This window comes from Rhinatrema bivittatum, chromosome 8 (genome assembly GCF_901001135.1).
Source record: "Rhinatrema bivittatum chromosome 8, aRhiBiv1.1, whole genome shotgun sequence".
In the NCBI taxonomy this organism is placed as follows: domain Eukaryota; kingdom Metazoa; phylum Chordata; class Amphibia; order Gymnophiona; family Rhinatrematidae; genus Rhinatrema; species Rhinatrema bivittatum.
Window position 1 is genome coordinate 61,997,685 of NC_042622.1, and position 20,985 is coordinate 62,018,669.

Consider the following 20,985-nt stretch of genomic DNA (forward strand, 5'->3'; position numbering starts at 1 on the left):
GTATCTATGTAATTCTCGTATCAATACGGGCATAGAAAGTTGCGGGTTGGCCACTGTAAGCAGTACATCATCTGCGAACAATGAGATCTTAAATTGACCCTGACCAATAGATATCCCTTTAATGGCCTCATTTTGCCTAATGGTCTCTGCTAGGGGTTCCATCACCAGGGCAAAGAGTAAAGGTGAGAGCGGACATCCTTGCTGAGTTCCCTGGCCCAGTGCAAAAGTTTCTGAGTAAAAACCAATGATTTTAATGCACACTTTTGGGGCAGAATACAATGCTTCTATCCATGTTAAAAGGTTGTTACCAAGTTCTGCTTTCTCTAAAACTTTAAACATGAAGGGCAAATGGACCCGGTCAAACGCCTTTTCGGCGTCGATAGCTAAAAGTACTGCGGGAATTGTTCAACCTTAGCAGCCCAAGTGAGACTGTTAATTTTCCGGATGTTATCTGTGGCTTGTCTGCCAGGTGTGAACCCACACTGATCAACATGTATCAGCTCAGGCAAAACCCTATTGAGACTTCCTGCTAGTATTTTGGCAAGTACTTTCAAATCTATGTTTAAAAGGGAAATGGGTCATTTTTCCTATAGACATATGAGCCGCATACTGTATTATCTTTTCCAGGTTTTGGGAGTACCATAATGCCAGCTAACTCCACAGATGCTTGTATAGTGGAGTTGTGTAAGATTTAATTAAAAAGTCTCTGTAAATGGGGGATTAAGAAATCACAGAACTTTTTATAAAATAATCCTGAGTACCCATCCAGACCTGGCGTTTTATTAGTTTTTAAAGATGAGATAGTTACAAATATTTCCCCCCTTGGGAAATCTCCCAATCTAACTGCTGTGTTTGGTCAAGAGATAAATTAGGTAGCCGGATTCCCTCTAGGTAATTATCAGTATTTGAATCTGTAATCTCTGCGGCACAAGCATACACATCTTTATAAAACTGAACGAACCATTCTTGGATTAAGGCATTATCATAAACAGCTACTCCTGAGTCATTTTTAATTTTTAAATATCTGGCTCAGATTTATTTATTTTTTTAACTGCCACGCCAATAATTTCCCTGGCTTGTTCCTTGTTCAAAATAATCCCAGCGTTATCTGACTAATTTGTGTTAGAGCTCCCCATCTAAAATACTCTGTAATTTAGATCGAATGCTGTCCAGTTCTTGCAGCGGTTTTGCCTTCCCATTTATTTTATGTTTCTGCTCCAAATTCTTTATATAAGGTGGCCCATGGAAAAGTAGTCTGCATATATGGCAATGGAATTGGAGGTGGGCTAGTTTTCCACGGGCCACCCTGAAGAAAGGATCAAATTTTCTTTCTCAATCTGGGATTGTTTCTGGATCAATGCAGCCCTAGAGATCAATTTGCCCTGAATGACTGCTTTTAATCAGTCCCACAAAGTTTGAATGGAGACTTCACCATTATCATTTAATTTAAAATAATCTTTGATATCTAAATGTAATGCCTCACAGTATCTCTAATCCAATAATAGTGAGTTATTCAGTCTCCAATATTTCAAACCACCTTCCTCCGGTACAATATGAAAGCAACCAAAAACAGGGGCATGGTCTGACCAAATTATTTGACTTATCTCTAAAGATGTACACCTCTGAAACATATCTCCCAAAAACATATCTATCCAGGAATAGGAATTAAGGATGCTGGGGGAAAAAAAGTGTAATCTTTCCCCCGAGGATGGAAAACCCTTCAAATATTTTGCAAAACCAACGACTCACATAAATGGTTTAATCTAAGTCAGCAGATAGATCTTTTCACCGTGCATCGTCTTTAATGTTTTGGTCTCGATAGTACATTGACCACATCGCATAAACTAAGTAAGTGTCTCTCCGTATCTAGAGTGCCCTGACAAGAAAATGTGTTTCTTAAAGGGTTTCATTGTTGCACATTTTATAGGTCGTCCACAATTCACATTTCGCCGGCATCAAGCATTAGTTGTTTCCCTGAAGAAGGAGTGTCCTCCGAAACATTGCAGTGTCAGATAGAACAGAATATCTCATTATAAAGCCCGGCCTGGTTGTGGACTATGTGTTGTCTGCCAATACCAGAAAATTGGACTGAAAAGTGGACTTCAACCTATTTCTCAGATAAGTGCATTTGATAGCTTCATATTGAAGAATCTTTACCGCGTTTAAAGTGACCAATGATTAAAAAGGCCTAGCATTTCTCAGAGCTTTATTCAAGAAAGCTAAAAGCCTTCAGGCACGCTATATGAGGTCACTATAAATTCAAAATTAACCCTTTCATACTTTTGTATAGCAGGATCTCTATAATTTTGTTTTTAATCTAAGTCTATGCATTTTAAGATTATCTCTGGGAAGAGGGTTATTATCCATGTGAATATTAATGGAAAGATTAAAATCAGTTATAAGTTCCAGATCTTAAAGATGGATGGCTTGTAATAACTCGGAAACAGGCATTTTCAACAATCTGGGAGCCATGCATGCTCCTTCCAGAAATCAATATTATGGGTTCTACATCTAGGCACCAGGCGTCACCCCTTAATGACCATAACTCTTATCTCCTTCGCCCACAAGGGTTACGAAAGCTACCCATGCAGCATGCTCAATCCCCTCTAGAGTACTGAATTCCATTGATCAAAGGACTTTCCACATAGCAGTGCTGTGCACTGAGCTGCCGGGCCAATCCTCTGAAATGTTTTCATAGTTCCATAAGAACCATTTCTTACTCGGAGTCTCACAAATCCAGCAACATTCCACATGCATCCTGCAGGAGAAGGAGTGCTGCTGTTGGGCAAAGCTTCATGAGCAAACAGAGGCTAGCTAAGCAAGCCTATATTATATTGATGTCCGACTGAAGCTGGGGTGTGTGTGTGTGTGTGTGTGTGTGTGAAGATGGAGACTGAAAGGCAGCAATACTAAATGTGTCTTACTGAGGTAGCCAAATGTGTCTATGAATGAAGGTTGAAAATAAAAATGACACTCAGAATATGAAAGGATAGAAGACTGATGGTAGGCAAATGGGCCAGAAGAGAACAGTCTGAGAAACATTTTAATTTTTTTTTTATTTAGATTTATATTCCGCTTTTCACACTTTTTTCAGTGCTTCAAAGTGGATTACATTCAGATACTGTAGGTATTTCTCTATCCCCAGAGGGCTTACAATCTAAGTTTGTACTTGAGGCAATGGAGGGTACAGTGACTTGCCCAAGGTCACAAGGAGCGACAGCAGGACTCAAACCCTGATCTCCTGGTTCGTAGCCCACTCCTCCACTGAAGGATGTAAGTAACAGAAAAATGACATCAGGAGTCATATAGCACTCACACTGCTTTCATAAGGTAAGCCAGAGACATCACATGTTTCAGCGCCAAATGTAGCCTTGAAGATTTTACAGAACAGTCTACTGCAGTCAGCCTTAAAAAGCTGGCTCTCTCTACCACATGAACAAAATACAGTAAGTGCAAGATCCCTTGCAAATACTTCTTTTGGCAGGCTGTGTTAGAGCCAGAGAAATGAAAAGAAACGAACCTCTACATGAAGACATAATGCTGCATTTGGATACTTTTGCTATCCTGAAACATCACATCCTGTGGATGCTTTTCAAGGGTGATGTTTCAGATGAACAGAACCAAATCACAGTGAACCTGGAAGATGTAGTAGGCCGGACTGATAAACTAAAGAGTAGCATATTAGTAAAAATTTGTAACCTATCATTAAAATTGTTCATAGTACCTGAAGACTGGAGGGTGGCCAATGTAACCCTGATATTTAAAAAGGGCTCCAGGGTTGCTCCAGGAAACTGAGAACCGGTGAGCCTGACTTCAGTGTTGGGAAAAACAGTGGAAGCTATTCTAAAGATCAAAATCACAGAGCATACAGAAAACATGGTTTAATGAACACAGTCGGAATGGATTTACCCAAGGGAAGTCTTGCCTCATAAATTTGCTACTTTTTTTTTTTGAAGGGGGTTAATAAACATGTTGATAAAGGTGAGCCAGTAAATGTAGTGTACTTGGATTTTTAGAAGGTGTTTGACAAAATTCCTCATGAGTGGCTTCTAAGAAAACTTAAAAAGTGATGGGATAGGAGGTGATACCCATTCGTGGATTGCAAACTAATTAAAAGACAGGAAACAGAGAGTAAGATTAAATGGGTCAGTTTTCTCAGTGGAAAAGGGTAAATAGTGGAGTGCCTTAGGGATCTGCACTTGGTCCAGTGCTTTCCAATATATTTATAAATGATCTGGAATGAAATACAATGAGTGAGGTGATTAAATTTGCAGAAGACACACAATTATTCAGAGTAGTTAAATAACATGATGATTGTGATAAACTGCAGGAAGAACTTGCAAGATTGGAAGACTGGGCATCCAAATGGCAGATGAAATTTAATGTAGACAAGAGCAAGGTGATGCATATAGAGAAAAATAACCCATGCTGTAGTTACACAATGTTAATTTCACATTAGGAGTTACCACCCAGGAAAAAGTTCTAGACATCATAGTGGATAATATATTTAAATCGGCTCAGTGTGCTGTGGCGGTCAAAAAAGAAAACAATGCTAGGAATTAAGAATGGAATGTTGAATAAAACGGAGAATGTCATAATGCCTCTGTATCACTCCATGGTGAGATCGCACCTTGAGTACTGTGTACAATTCTGGTCGCTGCTTTTCAAAAAAGATATAGTTGCACTAGAGAAAGTACAGAGAAGGGAGACCAACATAATAAAGGGACTGGAATGGCTCCCCTTTGAGAAAAGTCTAGGAGGTTAGGGCTGTTCAGCTTGGAGAACAAGGCTGAGGAGGGATAAGACAGAGGTCTATAAAATCATGAGATGACTAGAATGGGTAAATGTGAATTGGTTATTTACTCCTTCAGGTAACAGAAGGATTAGGGGGGGCACTCCATGAAGTTAGCAAGTAGCACATTTAAAACAACAAATCTGAGAAAATTCTTTTTCACTCAGCACATGATTAAGCTCTAGAATTCATTGCTGGAGGATGTGGTTAGGGAAGTTAGTGTAGCTGGCTTTAAAAAAGGTTTGGATAAGTTCCTGGAGAAGTCCATAAACTGCTATTAGTCAAGTTAAGTTAGGGAATAGCCACTGCTATTTCTAGCATTAGTAACATGGAATCTATTTAATATTTAGGTACTTGCTAGGTACTTGTAACCTGGATTGGCCACTATTGGAAACAGGATCCTGGACTTGTTAGTGTCTAACGATCTGAAGTCGGCGAAACAATGTGACAAGGCGATAGCTAAAGCCAGAAGAATGCTAGGCTGCATAGAAAGAGGAATATCGAGTAAGAAAAGGGAAGTGACTATCCCCTTGTATAGGTCCTTGGTGAGGCCTCACCTGGAATACTGTGCTCAGTTCTGGAGACCGTATCTCCGAAGGCACAGAGACAGAATGGAGGTGGTCCAGAGAAGGGCGACCAAAAAGGTGGAGGGTCTTCATCAAATGACTTATGAGGAGAGATTGAAGAATCTAAATACGTATACCCTGGAGGAAAGGAGGAGCAGGGATGTTATGATACAGACTTTCAGATACTTGAAAGGTTTTAATGATCCAAAGTCAACGACAAACCTTTTTTGTTGGAAAAAAAAATCAACAGAACCAGGGGTCACGATTTAAAACTCCAGGGAAGAAGACTCAGAACCAATGTCAGGAAGTATTTCTTCACGGAGAGGGTTGTGGATGCCTGGAATGCCCTTCTGGAGGAAGTGGTGAAGACCAAAACTGTGAAGGATTTCAAAGGGGCATGGGATAAACACTGTAGATCCATAAAGTCTTGAGGATGTGAATGAAGAGAAGAGGCATGGGGGTGGCTTGCGGGAATGACGGCTACTACCTGGTGATTAATACCCTTATTCAATAATCATACACAAGATTAATGCGACTCCAACATTGCTCTATGCTTTAATGGCAAGAGGAAATATGGTAAAAAGGATTTGTATTCACAAATAAGTGTGGGAGTAGCTTGCTTGTTGCGGCGGTTACTACCTTGAACCAATCAAGCCTGATACTTCTCTCTTTGATTACATACACGGCGCAGCTCACTGCTTCAACGGCAGGGGGAATGAAGAAAAGAGGATTTATATTCAGACAACAACCATCAAGGACTAAATTGTACAGGCTAGGTAAACAAATAAGCATGGGAGTAGCTTGCTTATTGTGGCAGTTACTACCACTAATCGATTAGGCTTGATACTTCACTTTGATGCAGCTCCAGCTCTGCTCTCTACATCATTGGCAGGGGTGGAAGGAAATTAGAACCAAAAAGTTACCAATAAGGGCCCTGACCTCAGGGGTCAGAGTAACAGATAAGTATGAAAAAAATAAGTGTGAAAGCTAGCTGAGCAGACTGGATGGGCCGTTTGGTCTTCTTCTTCCGTCATTTCTCTGTTTCTATGTTGATGGGCCTTCGGTCTGACCAAGTATGGCAACTTCTTATGTTCTTACCACCTTTACCTTTTTGACCTCCCAATTTCATGCTGCTTAAATGACTCTCTCAAAAGTCACCCAAAAAGGCTTTTGTAAAGTTAGCAAATCAACTTAAAAAGATTTTCTTTTTAAAGAAAACTTCTCACAACTTTTCTTGACTGATGGATTTTGCTTTAAGAATAGCAGAGTTGCTTACCTGTAACAGGTGTTCTCCAAGTACAGCAAGATGTTAGTCCTCATATATGGGTGACATCATCAGATGGAGCCTGGCATGGAAAACTTTGATACACTAAGCATGCCCAGCATGCCACTATCCACGCAATGACCCTCTTCAGTCTTAGAGTTTGCGAAAATAAAATATCAAACCAAAAGAAACCCAACTCTACGGGGTGGCAGGCGGGTTTTGTGAGGACTAACATTCTGCTGTCCTTGGAGAACACCTGTTAGAGGTAAGCAACTCTGCTTTCTCCAAGGGCAAGCAGGATGGTAGTCCTCACAAGTAGGTGAATATGTAGCTACAGGCTGCTCCTAATATATGCAGCCTTTTACAGGTGCAACTGTGCACAACAAATAGAGATGCCAGAACATGGGGAGCAAGCCTGCACACAAAGAAAGGGCCAAGGTAGGACGAGTTGGGTTTTTAAGGCTGAAATAGATTACGGAGACATACTGACAGAAATAACTGTCACATCATCCATCTTTGTCCAGACAATAATGAGAGGCGAATGTGTGGGATGAACTCCAAGTCGCCGCCTTGCATATCTCGTGCACGGGTACCGCCTGCAAATGAGCCACCGAAACTGACATGGCTCGGACCGAACGAGCCTTGATGTGGCCCTCAATTTGCAATCCCGCTTGGGCATAGCAGAAAGAAATACAGTCTGCTAGCCAATGAGATAACGTCTGTTTGGACACTGTGACCCCTAACTTGTCCCTGTCAAAGGAGACAGAGTTGAGTAGACTTGCAATGAGGTGCTGTTCGTTCCAGATAAAAAGCCAGTGCCCTTTTACAATCCAGAGTGTGCAGGATATGCTCACTCTGGTGAGCATGCGGTCTTGGAAAAAAGATAGGAAAGACAATGGACTGGTTGAGATGGAATTCCGTGACCACCTTTGAGAAGAATTCCAGGTGTGTATGTAAGACCACCTTATCACAAAATGTTTGATAAAGTGGATACGACACTAAAGCCTGAAGCTCAATGACTCTACGAGCTGAGGTAACCGCTACCAAGAAGGTGCCCTTCCAGGATATTACTTCAGATTGCAAGCGCACAGGGGCTCAAACAGTGCCCTCATGAGATGAGCCAAGACCACATTGAGGGCCCAGGAGACTGCTGAAGGCTGCATTGAAGGCTTAAGCTGAAATAAGCCCCCACATGAAACGTCCTACAAGTGGATGGATGGAAATGGAGGCCCCATCCATCCCCTGATAAGCCCCAATGGCACTGAGATGAACCCTCACCGAAGTGGTCTTCAAGCCAGCCTCGGAGAGGCATAATAGGTAGTCCAAAAGTTTTGGTGTGGGACATGAAAACGGATTCAAATCGTGCCCTTCACACCAAACCAAGAACCTCTTCCACTTGAAATTGTAAGGCCTCCTCATGGAAGGTTTCCTGGACTCTAACAGAACCCGAGACACGCCGTTCGAAAGGCCTAGGGTTTGCATGGTCACCTGGTCAACATCCAAGCTGTGAGGGATAAGGCTTGGAGATTGGGGTGGCACAGCCTGCCCTGGTCCTGAGTGATCAGGTCTGGTGCAGTCCCCAGCTGGATCGGAGAGCAGGAGGCCAGTTCCCACAGAAGTGGGAACCAAATCTGGCATGGCCAAAAAGGAGCAATCAGGATCATGGTGACTCAGTCCTATTGGAGTTTTTGAGGTGTCCTTGAGACCAGTGGCAGGGGAGGATAAGCGTACAGGAGGCCGGTGCCCCAGTGTCGTGAAAAGGCATCAGACACCGATCCCCTGCCTGCTTGGACCAGGCAGCAGAAATGATAAACTTTCCTGTTCTCTGGGAAGGCGAACGTATCTATATCCGGGGTTCCCCACAGGCGGAAGATTTGGTTTGTGACCTCCTGATCCAAGGACCATTCGTGGGGGTCGGAAGGCTAGACTCAATGAGTCTTCCAGGATGTTGTCCACCTCTGGGAGATATACAGCTCGGAGAAAGATGCCTCTCGCAAGGACCTAGGACCAAATCTGCACTGCTTCTTGGCAGAGGAGTTACGATACCGTCACCCCTTGTTTGTTGAAATACGACATTGCCACTTGATTGTCTATTTGAGCTAGGACTAATTTGTTGGTTAAGTACTCCTGGAATGCCCATAGGGTGTAATGGATCACCTGCAGATCCAGGAAGTTTATCTGGAAATGCTGTTCCTGCATGACCCAATGGCCTTGGGTACTGAGGTCTGCAATGTGGCTTCCCAACCCATATGAGATGCATCTGTAGTGAGGACTATCTGGGGCTGAGGTACCCAGAAAGGCATCCCCCTCTCCAAGTTTAGTAGGGTCTCCCATCACACGAGAGATCGCCAAAGCGAAGTGGTGACTAAGATGCAAGCCCGACGATCCTGGGTGGCTTGGCACCACTGTAAGCACAATGTCCCCTGCGTATGTGTAGCCGCATGAACAGTGTGACGTGAACTGTCACTGCCATGAGCTCCAAAAGGTGCAGGAACTAATAGAGATGTGCATTCGTTTATGACGAATTAAGCAATTTCAACGAAATTGCCTAATTCGTCATGGTTCGGGGGCCCCGCCCCCCAAAACAGATTTTCCCTGAACTACGAGAAATATTTGTTTTTCGGGTTTGTATGAGGGGAGGGGCACATTTTATTTTTTTAAATAAAAAACCACCCCAAGCATTAAAATTTAGTATAATACAACCCCCCCCCCCACACCATCCCGAACCCCCCCCCCCCAAGCAGGGTCCCGCAAGTGATTTGTCCCTCCATGCTTTCTGACTTTCGGGCCTGCCTCGCTCAAAATGGCACCGATAGCCTTTGACCTACTATGTCACAGGGGCTATCGGTGCCATTGCTCAGCCCCTGTCACATGGCCATCGGCGCCATCTTGTGCTCCTACCATGTGACAGGGGCTGACCAATGGCACCGGTAGCCCCTGTGACATAGTATGGGCAAAGGCTATCGGCGACATTTTGATTACTGGCAGCCGATGGCCCAAGGGCAGGAGATCGCTCCGCTCCGCTCCCCCCCAAGCTGGCCAAACGTCCCTGGGGGTCCAGCGGTGTTCCCGGAGCGATCTCCTGCCCTCGGCTGCCAGTAATCAAAATGGCGCCGATAGCCTTTGCCCATACTATGTCACAGGGGCTACCGGTGCCATTGGTCAGCCCCTGTCACATGGTAGGAGCACAAGGCCATGTGACAGGGGCTGACCAATGGCACCGGTAGCCCCTGTGACATAGTAGGTCAGAGGCTATCGGCGCCATTTAGAGCGAGGCAGACCCGAAAGTCAGAAAAGCACGGAGGGACAAATCGCTCGCGGGACCCCGCTGGACCACTAGGGATGTTGGTAAGTCTTGGGGAGGGATCGGGATGGTGGTGGTGTGGGGGGGGGGGGGGTTGTATTGAATGTTTTATAGTAAATGTTAATTCTTGGGGTGGGTTTTTTTGAGCTTCGTTTTCCCGCATCGTTTTTTGGGCTGCTTTTGTTTTTCCCACTTAGTTTTTTATTCGTTTTTCCAAAAAACTAAGAGGAAAAACGAACTTTACCCCGAAGCGTCCGACTCAAAAAACGACCCAGTAGTAAAAAACGAAGCTCATCTCTAGGAACTAATGCGCTGAAATGTGAGGGCAGGAGGAAATTGCCCTTGCCAGGGAAGCGAGGATTATCGCTCGGTCCCTTGGTAAGAAGGCCTTCCTCTGGACCGTATCGAACCTGGCCCCGATGAAGTCCAACTGTAGGGATGGCTGGAGATGGGATTTCTGGTAATTGATTAGAAATCACAGGTCTTCCAGAACATGTATGGTGGCATATAGGAGTCACTGAGTCGCTCTTGATGAGGTAGGGGAAGACGTCACTGAGTCGCTCTTGATGAGGTAGGGGAAGACGTGAACCTCTTGACTTCTGAGGTAAGCCCCCATCACCACCAGGCATTGTGTGAAGACGCCGATGTCAGGCTGAAAGGCAGCACTGATACTGATAGTGCTCCCCTTCTACCATGAATCGAAGATACCTCCGATCTGCGGAAGAAACGGGAATATAGGTATATGGGTCTTTGAGATCGAGGGAGCAGAGCCAGTCCCCAGCTCTGAGGAGAGGGATCAAAGTTCCTAATGAGACCATCTTGAATTTTCCTCTGACAAGAAAATGGTTTAATGCCCTCAGATCTAGAATGAGGGGAAGTCTTCCAGTTTTCTTGGGAATCAGGAAATACCTGGCGTAGAACCCGTCGCCCTGCTGGCTTGGCGGCACTGGTTTGACTGCTCGAGCCATTAAGAGGGCAGAGAGCTCTACTTGAAGTAGTTGCTAGCTCTCTGAACATTTCCACCGAGGACATGGAGGAGAATGAGGAATGCAACCTGTACCCCTGGCTACATGATGGAGAGGACTCATTGGTCTGAGATGACTGAAATCCACTGGTCGACAAAGAGCTGCAAGCAGTCCCCCCACCTGGGGGGTTTGGTGCCCTGGGGTAGGGTAATGCTGGCTCAAACCCCTCGCCACCAGTCAAAACTCCGTGGCGGGGATCTGAGGTGGGGCAGGGGCCGGTCGAGGGGAAGGTGGTTGCAGTGCCCTTGGCCTAGCTGGTGCCTGCTGGGGTCTTGCTTGGGACACCAGTGGATAATACTTTCGTAGGTGGTAGAATTGCCCTGGGAGGCTTATTGCCCAAGGGCTGGGTGTCGAAGGTGCTGGCTGACAACTGCTGAAGTGTTTTGTGATAATCCTTCAGAATTGCTACCACCTCCTTAATCTTGTGCCTGTACAGAGGAGGTCAGCCAGACGTTCCTGAACTTTGGGACGGAGATCGAAAGTATGAAGCCAGGCCATGCGATGAGCCCCAATGCCGGCCACTGCAGCCCTCATTGTGGTTTCAAACATGTCATACACAGAGCAGACTCCGTGTTTGTCACACTCCAGGCCCTGTTGAACTATCTTCTGGAAATCGTCCTGAAACTGTTGTGGAAGGTGTTTCACCAAATCTTGGATCTGTTTCTGGAGTATTGGCTCATATAAAGTTGATAGCAGGCAATCCTGGCTGCCAACATTGAGCCCTGGAATACACCCACTGTCCAAGAGCATCCAGAGCCCTCTGCTCACGTCCGGGGGGAGCCGAAGCATGAGTCCGGATCCTCTTTACTTTCTTCAAGGCCGATTCCACCACTACTGGCTGGTATGGGAGTTGTTGGTGTTCAAAACTCGTGGTGGGCTGGATGAGAGAGACAGTGGCTGTCTTCTGCTTCACTGGTGGGATGGAGATGGGATGTTCTCAGAGCCAGACAACAAGCTCCTTAAAAATGTTGTGTACTGGCACAGCCACCACTTCTTTAAGAGCATCAATAAATTGTAGGATCTCCAACATTTTATGCCTAGAATCCTGCTCTGTTAAGAGCTGGAAAGGCCCTGACTCCGCCATGGCTTTTACAAATCCAGCAAATTTCAGATCCTCTGGTGGGGACTTACACCTCTCCTTTGATAGAGAAGGTTCGGAAGGCAAGTTCGAAGATTCATCTGTGGAGGAAACAGATGCCTCTAAGGGGGGCATCCTCCTCACTTTGGAAGCCCAGAGACACTTGAGGTGGAGTCTCCACCAGAATCTTAAGCTGAGACCTCGAAGGCCTTGGAAACAATTGGTGGGTCTGAAGTAGGCACCGAAGGCTCCAGTAGTATCTGGGGTTGCATTGGCACTGATGGTCCCATAGCCTTCGGGAACACCAGGGGAAATAGAGGGCACCAGCCCCAAAGGCCCTGGGAAGGCTAGCGCTGGTCGGGACGCAGTGTGCTGCCTGGGTGCCGTCGACTCCAACAGACCTTCCTCGTACGAGGAATCACTCACTGGAATTGGAACCAGTGGAGGCAGCGGTGATGCACCCTTCGATGGAGAAGGGACTCAAGGCATCGGGGTTGGCTGCAGCGGTAAGACACGGAACAGCAGGTCCAGCCACTCCAACAGAGGTGCAAGCACCAATGGAGTTGGCTCCTGTGGCAGGGGCAGTACTGGTGGAACTGGAGGCTCGATGCCCTGCAGGGCCTGGCTGACTGCCAGCTGCACACGCTTCTCTAACTCTTCCTCAAAGGCTGCCGAGGACAGGACGGCTTGAGGAGGTGGCAGCGGAATTGTATCACCCCTGGAACCATGGGGGAATACTGAATCCTTCACTAGTATCGGTGGGGATCCTCGAGGTTCCTCGGATTGCGAGAGGGTACGACATCCTCCAGACGGGACAGCTTCGGGGGAGGCATGGATGACGTCTGTATCTTACCATGGTCCCACATCTTTGAGGATGAAGACTGATGCCGGTGCTTTCTGGACTTTTACTGGTGCTCACCCCAGTCCTTACCCGGAGCCAAGGGAGATGGAGAGGAACCGGATCTGGATTGTGAGGATATGGACCTCGCTGTGACCCCTGCGCCTACTTCTGGACCGGGACTCTGTAGCGGAGGAGACACCCTTATGTAGAGTCTATGTCTATGGTTTCAATTTCTTAGCGCCAAACAGCTTCTCCATTTTGTCCAGGCATGCCTAACGACCCTTGGGGGTCATTTGAGCACAAAGATCACAGCCACAGACAGCATGCAATGCCCCCAGGCACAGAAGACAGACCTCGTGGGGGTCTGTAATGGACATGGTCCAGGGGCACTGGGGGCAACGGCAGAAGCCAAATGATGCCATGGGGGGGGGGGGGAAGTAGCATGTGGTTTATTTCACTGCGGCAACTGGGAGGCAACAATGTTAGTAATTGACCACAAACTACCAAGGAAACTTACCGATACCGAGAAAGAAAAACCCAAAAAACACATGGAGGGACCAGACAGGACTCATGAAAGGAGAGAAACAAAGAAAACCTTGTGGAAAAAGAGAGAACATAAGAACATGCCATACTGGGTCAGACCAAGGGTCCAACAAGCCCAGCATCCTGTTTCCAACAGTGGCCAATCCAAGCCATAAGAACCTGGCAAGTTTTTGGAAACTTTGACAAATGTTTTCCGTGCCGGGTTCCATCTGATGATGTCACCCATGTGTGAGGACTACCATCCTGCTTGTCCTTGGAGACGTATAGCTTCCCTGTTCAGAAAAAAGATTCAAGGTGGGATAAAACAAATTCTCATCAACAAGTATAACACAATTAATAATAATTAGCATAAAACATAAAATAAAGAGCAAACAGCATAAAATAAAATACAAGTAAAGCAAGCAGTAAACATGCTATAATAAATCAAAATCATCAATAAACCCTAAAAAACCATAGTAGAAATCAATTACTTAAAATTCAATCTCTGACTCATTTGGAATTAAGACTTCCTCCAGTTAAGCACGCCCCTTCTCCCAAGAAACACTGAACTTTTGGTGAATTGAGCTTTGTTGCCCTGCTTTACTATGGTCTCCAACAGAACTATTTCTTACTATTTCAGGGATCATTTACTTATTACACATTTCATCTGTTATTTGCTGTGTTGCCATGCAATTCCTATTGGCTATTTTTTTTATATTTATTTTTTCTTGTGGCTCACCCTGGTGGCAGGGGTTCCGGTCTATCCCACGTTGTCCTTTTTTCAACATGATCAACAAAGTATATTCGGCCATGCTGATCCACTCTCTGTTCCCAGCTACAAAAAAAAAAACAGTGCAGTATTTCAAAATCATACCAACAGAATATGGAAAAAATTATTTTCAGAACATATGACTTAGTAGCAGTTTCAATATTATAAATTATTTGCTAACATGTTTACAAATGTCTGTCAATCACTATACTTGCTTTTATCTATAGCTATATTACATTAATTTGACAGCACAAAACAAAACACAAGACCACTCTTTGATGCCATTTGATTCCCTCAGGAGAGCTAAAGCATGTTGCTCAGAGAAGTTTTCAAATGAAACAGTTCTCAGATTCTTCCATTTTTACATTTATTTATTTAAAAAGTATTTGTATACCGTTTTTTAAAAAAGGAATTTTATCAAAAACGGTTCACAGATTTAAAACAAAAATAAAATAATCAAAATAAAATGGAATTATTAAACTTTACATAAAAATAGGCAATAACTAGACAGGATGCTAGTATATAAGAATTTTAAAAAGTATAAAAGTTTGGAGCCATGGGCTTATTGTTTTTGGGGGAAAAAGGGGATGGGGGGGGAAGGGGAACGGGAGGAGGGAGGGGAAGTGGGAGAAATACAGCGTAAAAATTATATAATAAAGGGAAGAAGGGAGAAGGGTATGATAATTGGAGACATGTGAATGAGCAAGTATGTTGTAGTTATGTGTAGCATAAATGGAATTGTAATGGGTGTAATTAAGTTTAGGAGAGTAGGTTCGGTATTGATGGTTAAGTTTAATTAGAAGACGTGTTGAATGCAAGTTGAAAAAGATATGTTTTGAGAGATTTTTTGAAATGAGCAGGGTTGGATATTGAGCGAAGATGGTTTGGTAAAGTGTTCCAAAGTGTTGGGCCAGCTATTGAAAAAGCTCTTTTTCTAGTGAGATCTAATCTGGCTTGTTTAGGAGAAGGGATATCTAGTAAATTTTGGTTAAGTGATCTTAAATGTCGTATCGGTTTGTATATGCGCAGTAGTGAACAAAGCCAGGTGGATGTATGATTATGGTTATGAATTAAACTATGGATAATGGAGAGAATTTTGTATTTTATTCTGAACTTTATGGGTAACCAATGTAGTGATTGTAGAATAGGGGTGATATGATGACGTAGAGAGGTTCTGGTTAGTATTCGGGCTGCAGAGTTTTGGAACAGTTGAAGGGGATATAGTGAAGAGTCTGACAATCCTAGGAAAAGAGCATTACAATAGTCTAAGCCAGAGAAAATTAAAGATTGAAGAATGGTTCTATAGTCTCGGTAGAATAGTAGAGGGCAAAGATGTTTTAACAGACGTAGTTTGAAAAACGATTTTTTTGTAAGTGAGGATATGTGTTGTTTTAGAGAAAGATCTGAGTTAATGTTTACACCTAGGATTATAGCAGAACGTGTTATGGGGATAGTAACATTATTGATTGTAAGATGTGATGGTGGACCTAATGAAAAATCGGAAATGGAAGTTAATTGTACAAGCTCAGTTTTTGCTGGATTCAGTTTTAATCGATTGTAGGAGAGCCAAGAGTTGATTGTAGATAAGTATAGAGAAACTAAAGATAGAGTATCTGACCAAGATGATTTATATGGGACAAATATCGGGAATGATCTAAAATGGATATTTTTTCTGTTTTGTTGCTCTGTTCTGATTTGAGTGCCTAAAATTAAGTCAAGCTTGACTTTATTTCATCTAATGCTCCTGTTGTGCTTCCTCCTACCCCGACCAGTTGCTAGTAATTTGATCCTTTCGATGATGCAGTAGACATGGAAATGAGAGATAAGCAAGTTTGCTCACTGTAAACTGTGTTTCCGTAGATAGCAGGATGAATTAGCCATGCTGTCATGGGAACTGTCAATCAGGGCCCAGGAGGCGGAGCTTCCTAACTTTGCTCTGTGCGGTTGTGCGTGAGTTCCCACGCAGGAAATAGCAATTTCCTCAGTCTGTGATTAAGCAGTATAGGTACGGCTATAGTATGTGTCGACTATCCAGGGAGGCGGGTGGGTCAGCATGGCTAATTCATCCTATCTACGGAAACACCGTTTAAGGTAAGCAAACTTGCTTTTTCCCGTCGATAGCAGGGCTGTCATGGGAGTCCCAAGCTCTTGATCACACCTGTAGGTATCTGTAATCATGATTTGCGTGATCTAATACGAAATGGATAGTCGAATATGGAATCACTCTGAATTAGAATGCAGAGTGATTCCATATTCGACTATCCATTTCGTGATTCCATATTCGACTATCCATTTCGTATTAGATCACGCAAATCATGATTACAGATACCTACAGGCATGATCAAGAGCCCAGCTTTGCATCATTTGATGATTGCTGATCTAGGCAGTAGTGCGATATAAATGTGTGGAGAGAAGACCAGGTGGCTGCTTTACAAATGTCACTCGGTTGTACGTGTTTTAAGTAAGCCAATGGTGTCGCTACTGCTCGTACCTGATGAGCTGTTGGCGCTGAAGGAAGAGATAAAACATGTTTATTGTAACAGAATTGAATGCACTGTGTTATCCAACTGGAGATGGTCCTTTTTGTTACTGGAGATCCCGTCTTTTCAGGATGAAAGGAGACAAATAGTTGTGATACCCGTGTTAGGGAATGTGCTCTCTGCTTTTAGTAAGCGAGAGCTCGCTTGCAGTCCAATGTATGTAAAGAACGCTCTCTATCATTGTTGTGAGGTTTAGGGAAAAACATTGGCAGTTCAATTGACTGGTTCAAGTGAAAATGAGAGACCACTTTCGGAAGAAACGACTGGTGAGTCCTCATTACTACTTTATGATGATAGAATTGAAGATATGGGCTGTAGTGAACTAAGGCCTGAAGTTCACTGACTCGACGTGCTGAAGTCACTGCTACTACTAAGAATACCACTTTCCGTGTGAGGTATTTTATATGAGCCGAGTCAAGCGGTTCAAATGGAAAAAGCATTAGTTGTTCTAGGATCAGGAGATCAATGGGTGAAATGAAACTGACTGTCCCTGGTGTGGTCTATGATTTTATTTATTTATTTAGTGTTTTTATTATACCGGCATTCATGACAGGTATCACATCATGCCGGTTTACATTTAACAAGGGGTGAAAAACACAGAGAAATACAAAAAACTTTTAACATGTGCATGGTTAGAAATATTGCAGTTACAATAAAACAGGGAAGTGCACAACTGGGAGCAAAAGAGAAAGTAGCAGAAGGAGTTTAACTGAGAGCAAATTATTTACAATGTTGTAGAATTAATGTAGTGAAGGAGATTGTTAACAGTATGTTGGTGAGGTCTGATAGTAAATGGCCGGTAAGTTAAGGATCAGTTGAGGTCTGGAAGGCTCTCTTAAAAAGCCATGTTTTCAGCCTTTTCCTAAACGTTGGTAGGCACGGTTCCTGTCGCAGGTCAGATGGGATGGAGTTCCATAATGGTGGTCCTGCTGTTGAGAAGGCTCTGTCTGAGGGATTTGTGTTGAAAGGTTTTGGCATGTGGAACATGAAGTGATTCTTTTTAAGACTCTCTAATGGGTCTGGAGGAGGTATGTTTTTTGAAAGGAATTTGTAAGTTGAGTGAAGCGTGGTGATGGATGACTTTGTAAATAGTAGAGATGGACTTTTAAATGATTCTGTAGTGAATTGGCAACCAATGTAGGTCTTTGAGGATTGGGGAGATGTGGTCAATTCTCCTAGAGTTAGTCAGAATTCTGGCTGCTGTATTCTGCACCATCTGTAGAGGTTTGGTATGAGATGCAGGGAGACCTAATAAGATAGAGTTACAATAATTTATTTTTGAGAATATTATTGCTTGTAAAATTGTTCTGAAGTCCTGAAAGTGGAAGAGTGGCTTAATTATTTTGAGGACATGTAACTTGTGAAAGCAATCCTTGGTAGTTTGGTTGATGAATGCTTTTAGGTTAAGTCGGTTGTCAATGATAGCTCCTAAGTCTCTTACGTGAGAGATTTGAAGGCTGGCTGGTGGGTTTGTGGTGATGTTGTTGTTTTCCGGGGATATAAGAAGGAATTCACTTTTTGAAGCATTGAGAATTAAATTAAGACTGTGAGGAGGTGTTTGATCTCTAGCAGGCAGTTTTCCCAAAATTCTAATGTTTTATTAATGGATTCTTTGATGGGGATCACGATCTGTACATCGTCTGCGTATAGGAAATGTTTCCGGTTCAGTTTAGTTAGCAGTTGGCAGAGTGGGAGAAGGCAAACATTAAAGAGCGTGGGTGAGAGGGAGGAGCCCTGAGGAACCCCTAGAGAGGATGGATAATAGTGAGATTCTTTATTGTGAATTTTGACCTTGTATCCTCTGATCCCCAGGAAGGTTTTGAACCAAACCAGCGCTGTGCCTGTTACGCCGATGTTTGCCAGCTGATTTAGAAGAATGGAGTGGTTGACTGTATCGAATGCAGCTGAGAGGTCCAGAAGGATTAATAAGTAGGCGTGACCTTTATCAAGGCCGGTGAGGAGGTAGTCTGTGAGGGAAAGGCGTAGTGTTTCGGTACTTAATGCTTTGCGAAATCCATATTGATTAGGAAACAGAATTTGGTGATCATCAATGTAATTCGATAATTGTGTTAACTAATTTTTCCATAACTTTAGCTATGAAAGGGAGATTGGAGATTGGACGGAAACTGTTGGGATCATTGGTATTTAGGTTCGGTTTTTTTAGGAGTGGTTTAATGGAAGCCATTTTAAGGTCGTCTGGGTAGATACCCTGGGATAAGGAACAATTTATAATGTCAGCCAGTGCTTTAGAGATTGTATCCAGGATTAGCAGAAGCAGTTTGGACGGGATTTGATCTAAAGGGTGTGAAGACTGTTTCACTTTCTTCAGAACAGATTGTATCTCTGAAATAGTAATGGGTTCGAAGTAATTGAAAGAAATGTCTTTGTTGGGGTGGAGATATGTGCTAGAAGGTGAGTACGTATTTGGTGTCAGCTGTGTAAGAAGGCTGATGATTTTTTTGCTGAAGTAAAGGGCCAACTCATCTGCTTTTGGTTGAGCTTGGTCGAATGGAATGTCTGAAGTATTGGTTTTTGTAAGATTGGAAACGTAGGCAAACAGAGCTTTGGAGTCAAAGATGAGGTTATGGATCTTGTGAGCATAAAAGTCCCTTTTTGTTTTCAAAGTGAAACTCTTGTATAAGTGGAGGGTGAGTTTGTAATCAGAGAGGGAGGTCGGTGATGGGGCTTTACGCTATTTTCTTTCTTTATGACGAAGGAGATGTTTGAGTTTTCGAAGTTCATCGTTGAACCAAGGTTGTCTTTTGGTCGCATTGTGTTTGAATTTTTTTGTTGTCAAGGGACAAAGTATATTTGCTACTGATTCAGTTATTTTGGACCAGGAGTGGAGGGCCGAGTTGGGGGTGGAGACGTCAATGAGAGAGAGTTCTGGGGATAGGTGTTTGGTGAGGTGCTCCGAGGAGCAGGTTTTCCTGTAGAGAAATGATGGTAGGGGGCAGTGTTTGTTGCCCGGTTGTATCAGTGAGAAGGTGGTGGAGATTAAGGTGTGGTCTGACCAAGGGACTTGTTTGCACACTGGTTGCGCTGTATGTGAAATGCCTGAGTTTATAAAGATGAGATCCAGCATATGACCCGCTTTGTGGGTAGGTTTGTTGATTAGCTGCTTGAATCCCATGGCTGACATGGCAGTTAGTAAAGCTTCGCAATTAGTTGAGTAAGGGGATTTGTCTACATGTAAGTTAAAATATCCCAAGATTATGGCTGGGGAGTCCAGATTTAGGTGTGATGCTATTATTTCAAGAATGGGAGAGGCATCAGAATCTAGCAGGCCTGGGGGGGCATAGACCAGGAGAATTTGAAGATGTTCTGATTTGAAGAGGCCTGTTTCTAGTTTAGCAGCTGAGTTAACTGGATATTGTGTGAATCTCAGGGACTTTTTGACTGCTAGGAGAATACCCCCGCCCCTTTTTTTCCGTCTTGGGATGGAGAACAAATCGTAGGTCTGTGCTGGCAGCTGATTTATAAGAGTGATGTCCGAGGTTTTGAGCCATGTTTCAGTTATGGCGCAGAAGTCTGGATTTGTGTCCAGAAGAAGGTCGTTGAGGATCAGCATTTTCTAAGTGAGCAATTGGGCGTTGAATAATATGATGGTGAAAAGAGCGAGTCCTAAAAATTGGGTAGTGGGTGAAATCATGATGGGGATGAGGGATTTGTAGGTGTGTGGACGGTTAAGCATGGGAGATGGGAAAGCCGGAGGTGGAGGCAAGGCAGCAGGTTGTGGAGGAGGGTTGATAGTGCCTCGTAGCTGGAAGGTGTCCATTGGGGGTAGAGTAGAAGTGAAGGCATTACCCCGACGGGCTTTAGCGCCGAGTGCGCAGGCCCGGGCAGGTTCTTCTTTCACCGGTGGATCGTCAGTAAGGGGAGAGGAGAAAAGTTTCTAATGCACCTGCGGCAGGTGAAGGCAACTCCCTGTTAGCGGGGGACCAGAGGCTAGCGCTCTTAGATTTTGAATAGTGATGTCGCCGAAGTTGAATAGAAGTAAAATCAAATTTCAGAGTAGGGGCTGCCCAGCGGGGTAGCACGAAGGGGCGCACAAAGGTGCGCGCGCCTTTGGCGCGTGACGCCGGAGCGGATTGAAATTTAAAGGCCTCTAGGGCCTGGCTCTATTGGCTGTCCGGGTGCCGGGTACAGCCGCACTGATTGGCTGGTCCCAGGAGGGACTGGCTGGAGGCGGGCTCTGCCGGCGGTGAGACGGCGCAGGAAGCCTCACGGTCGGCGGTGGACCCTCCGAGGGTAAGTGTGAAATTTAAGGCCTTACCCCGGTGG

The 20,985-nt window shown here is 44.2% G+C and overlaps 1 protein-coding gene across 6 annotated transcripts in view; it reads right to left on the bottom strand.

Moving 5' to 3' along the window:
• The window catches only part of ITCH (itchy E3 ubiquitin protein ligase), a 340,605-nt gene that overhangs the window by 132,681 nt on the left and 186,939 nt on the right, over window positions 1–20,985 (bottom strand). For all 6 annotated transcript variants that reach the window (XM_029614662.1, XM_029614667.1, XM_029614661.1 and 3 more), the window contains one exon: window positions 14,132–14,227. In XM_029614662.1, the coding sequence (XP_029470522.1) occupies window positions 14,132–14,227 (96 nt within the window). The remainder of the gene's footprint in view (window positions 1–14,131; window positions 14,228–20,985) is intronic.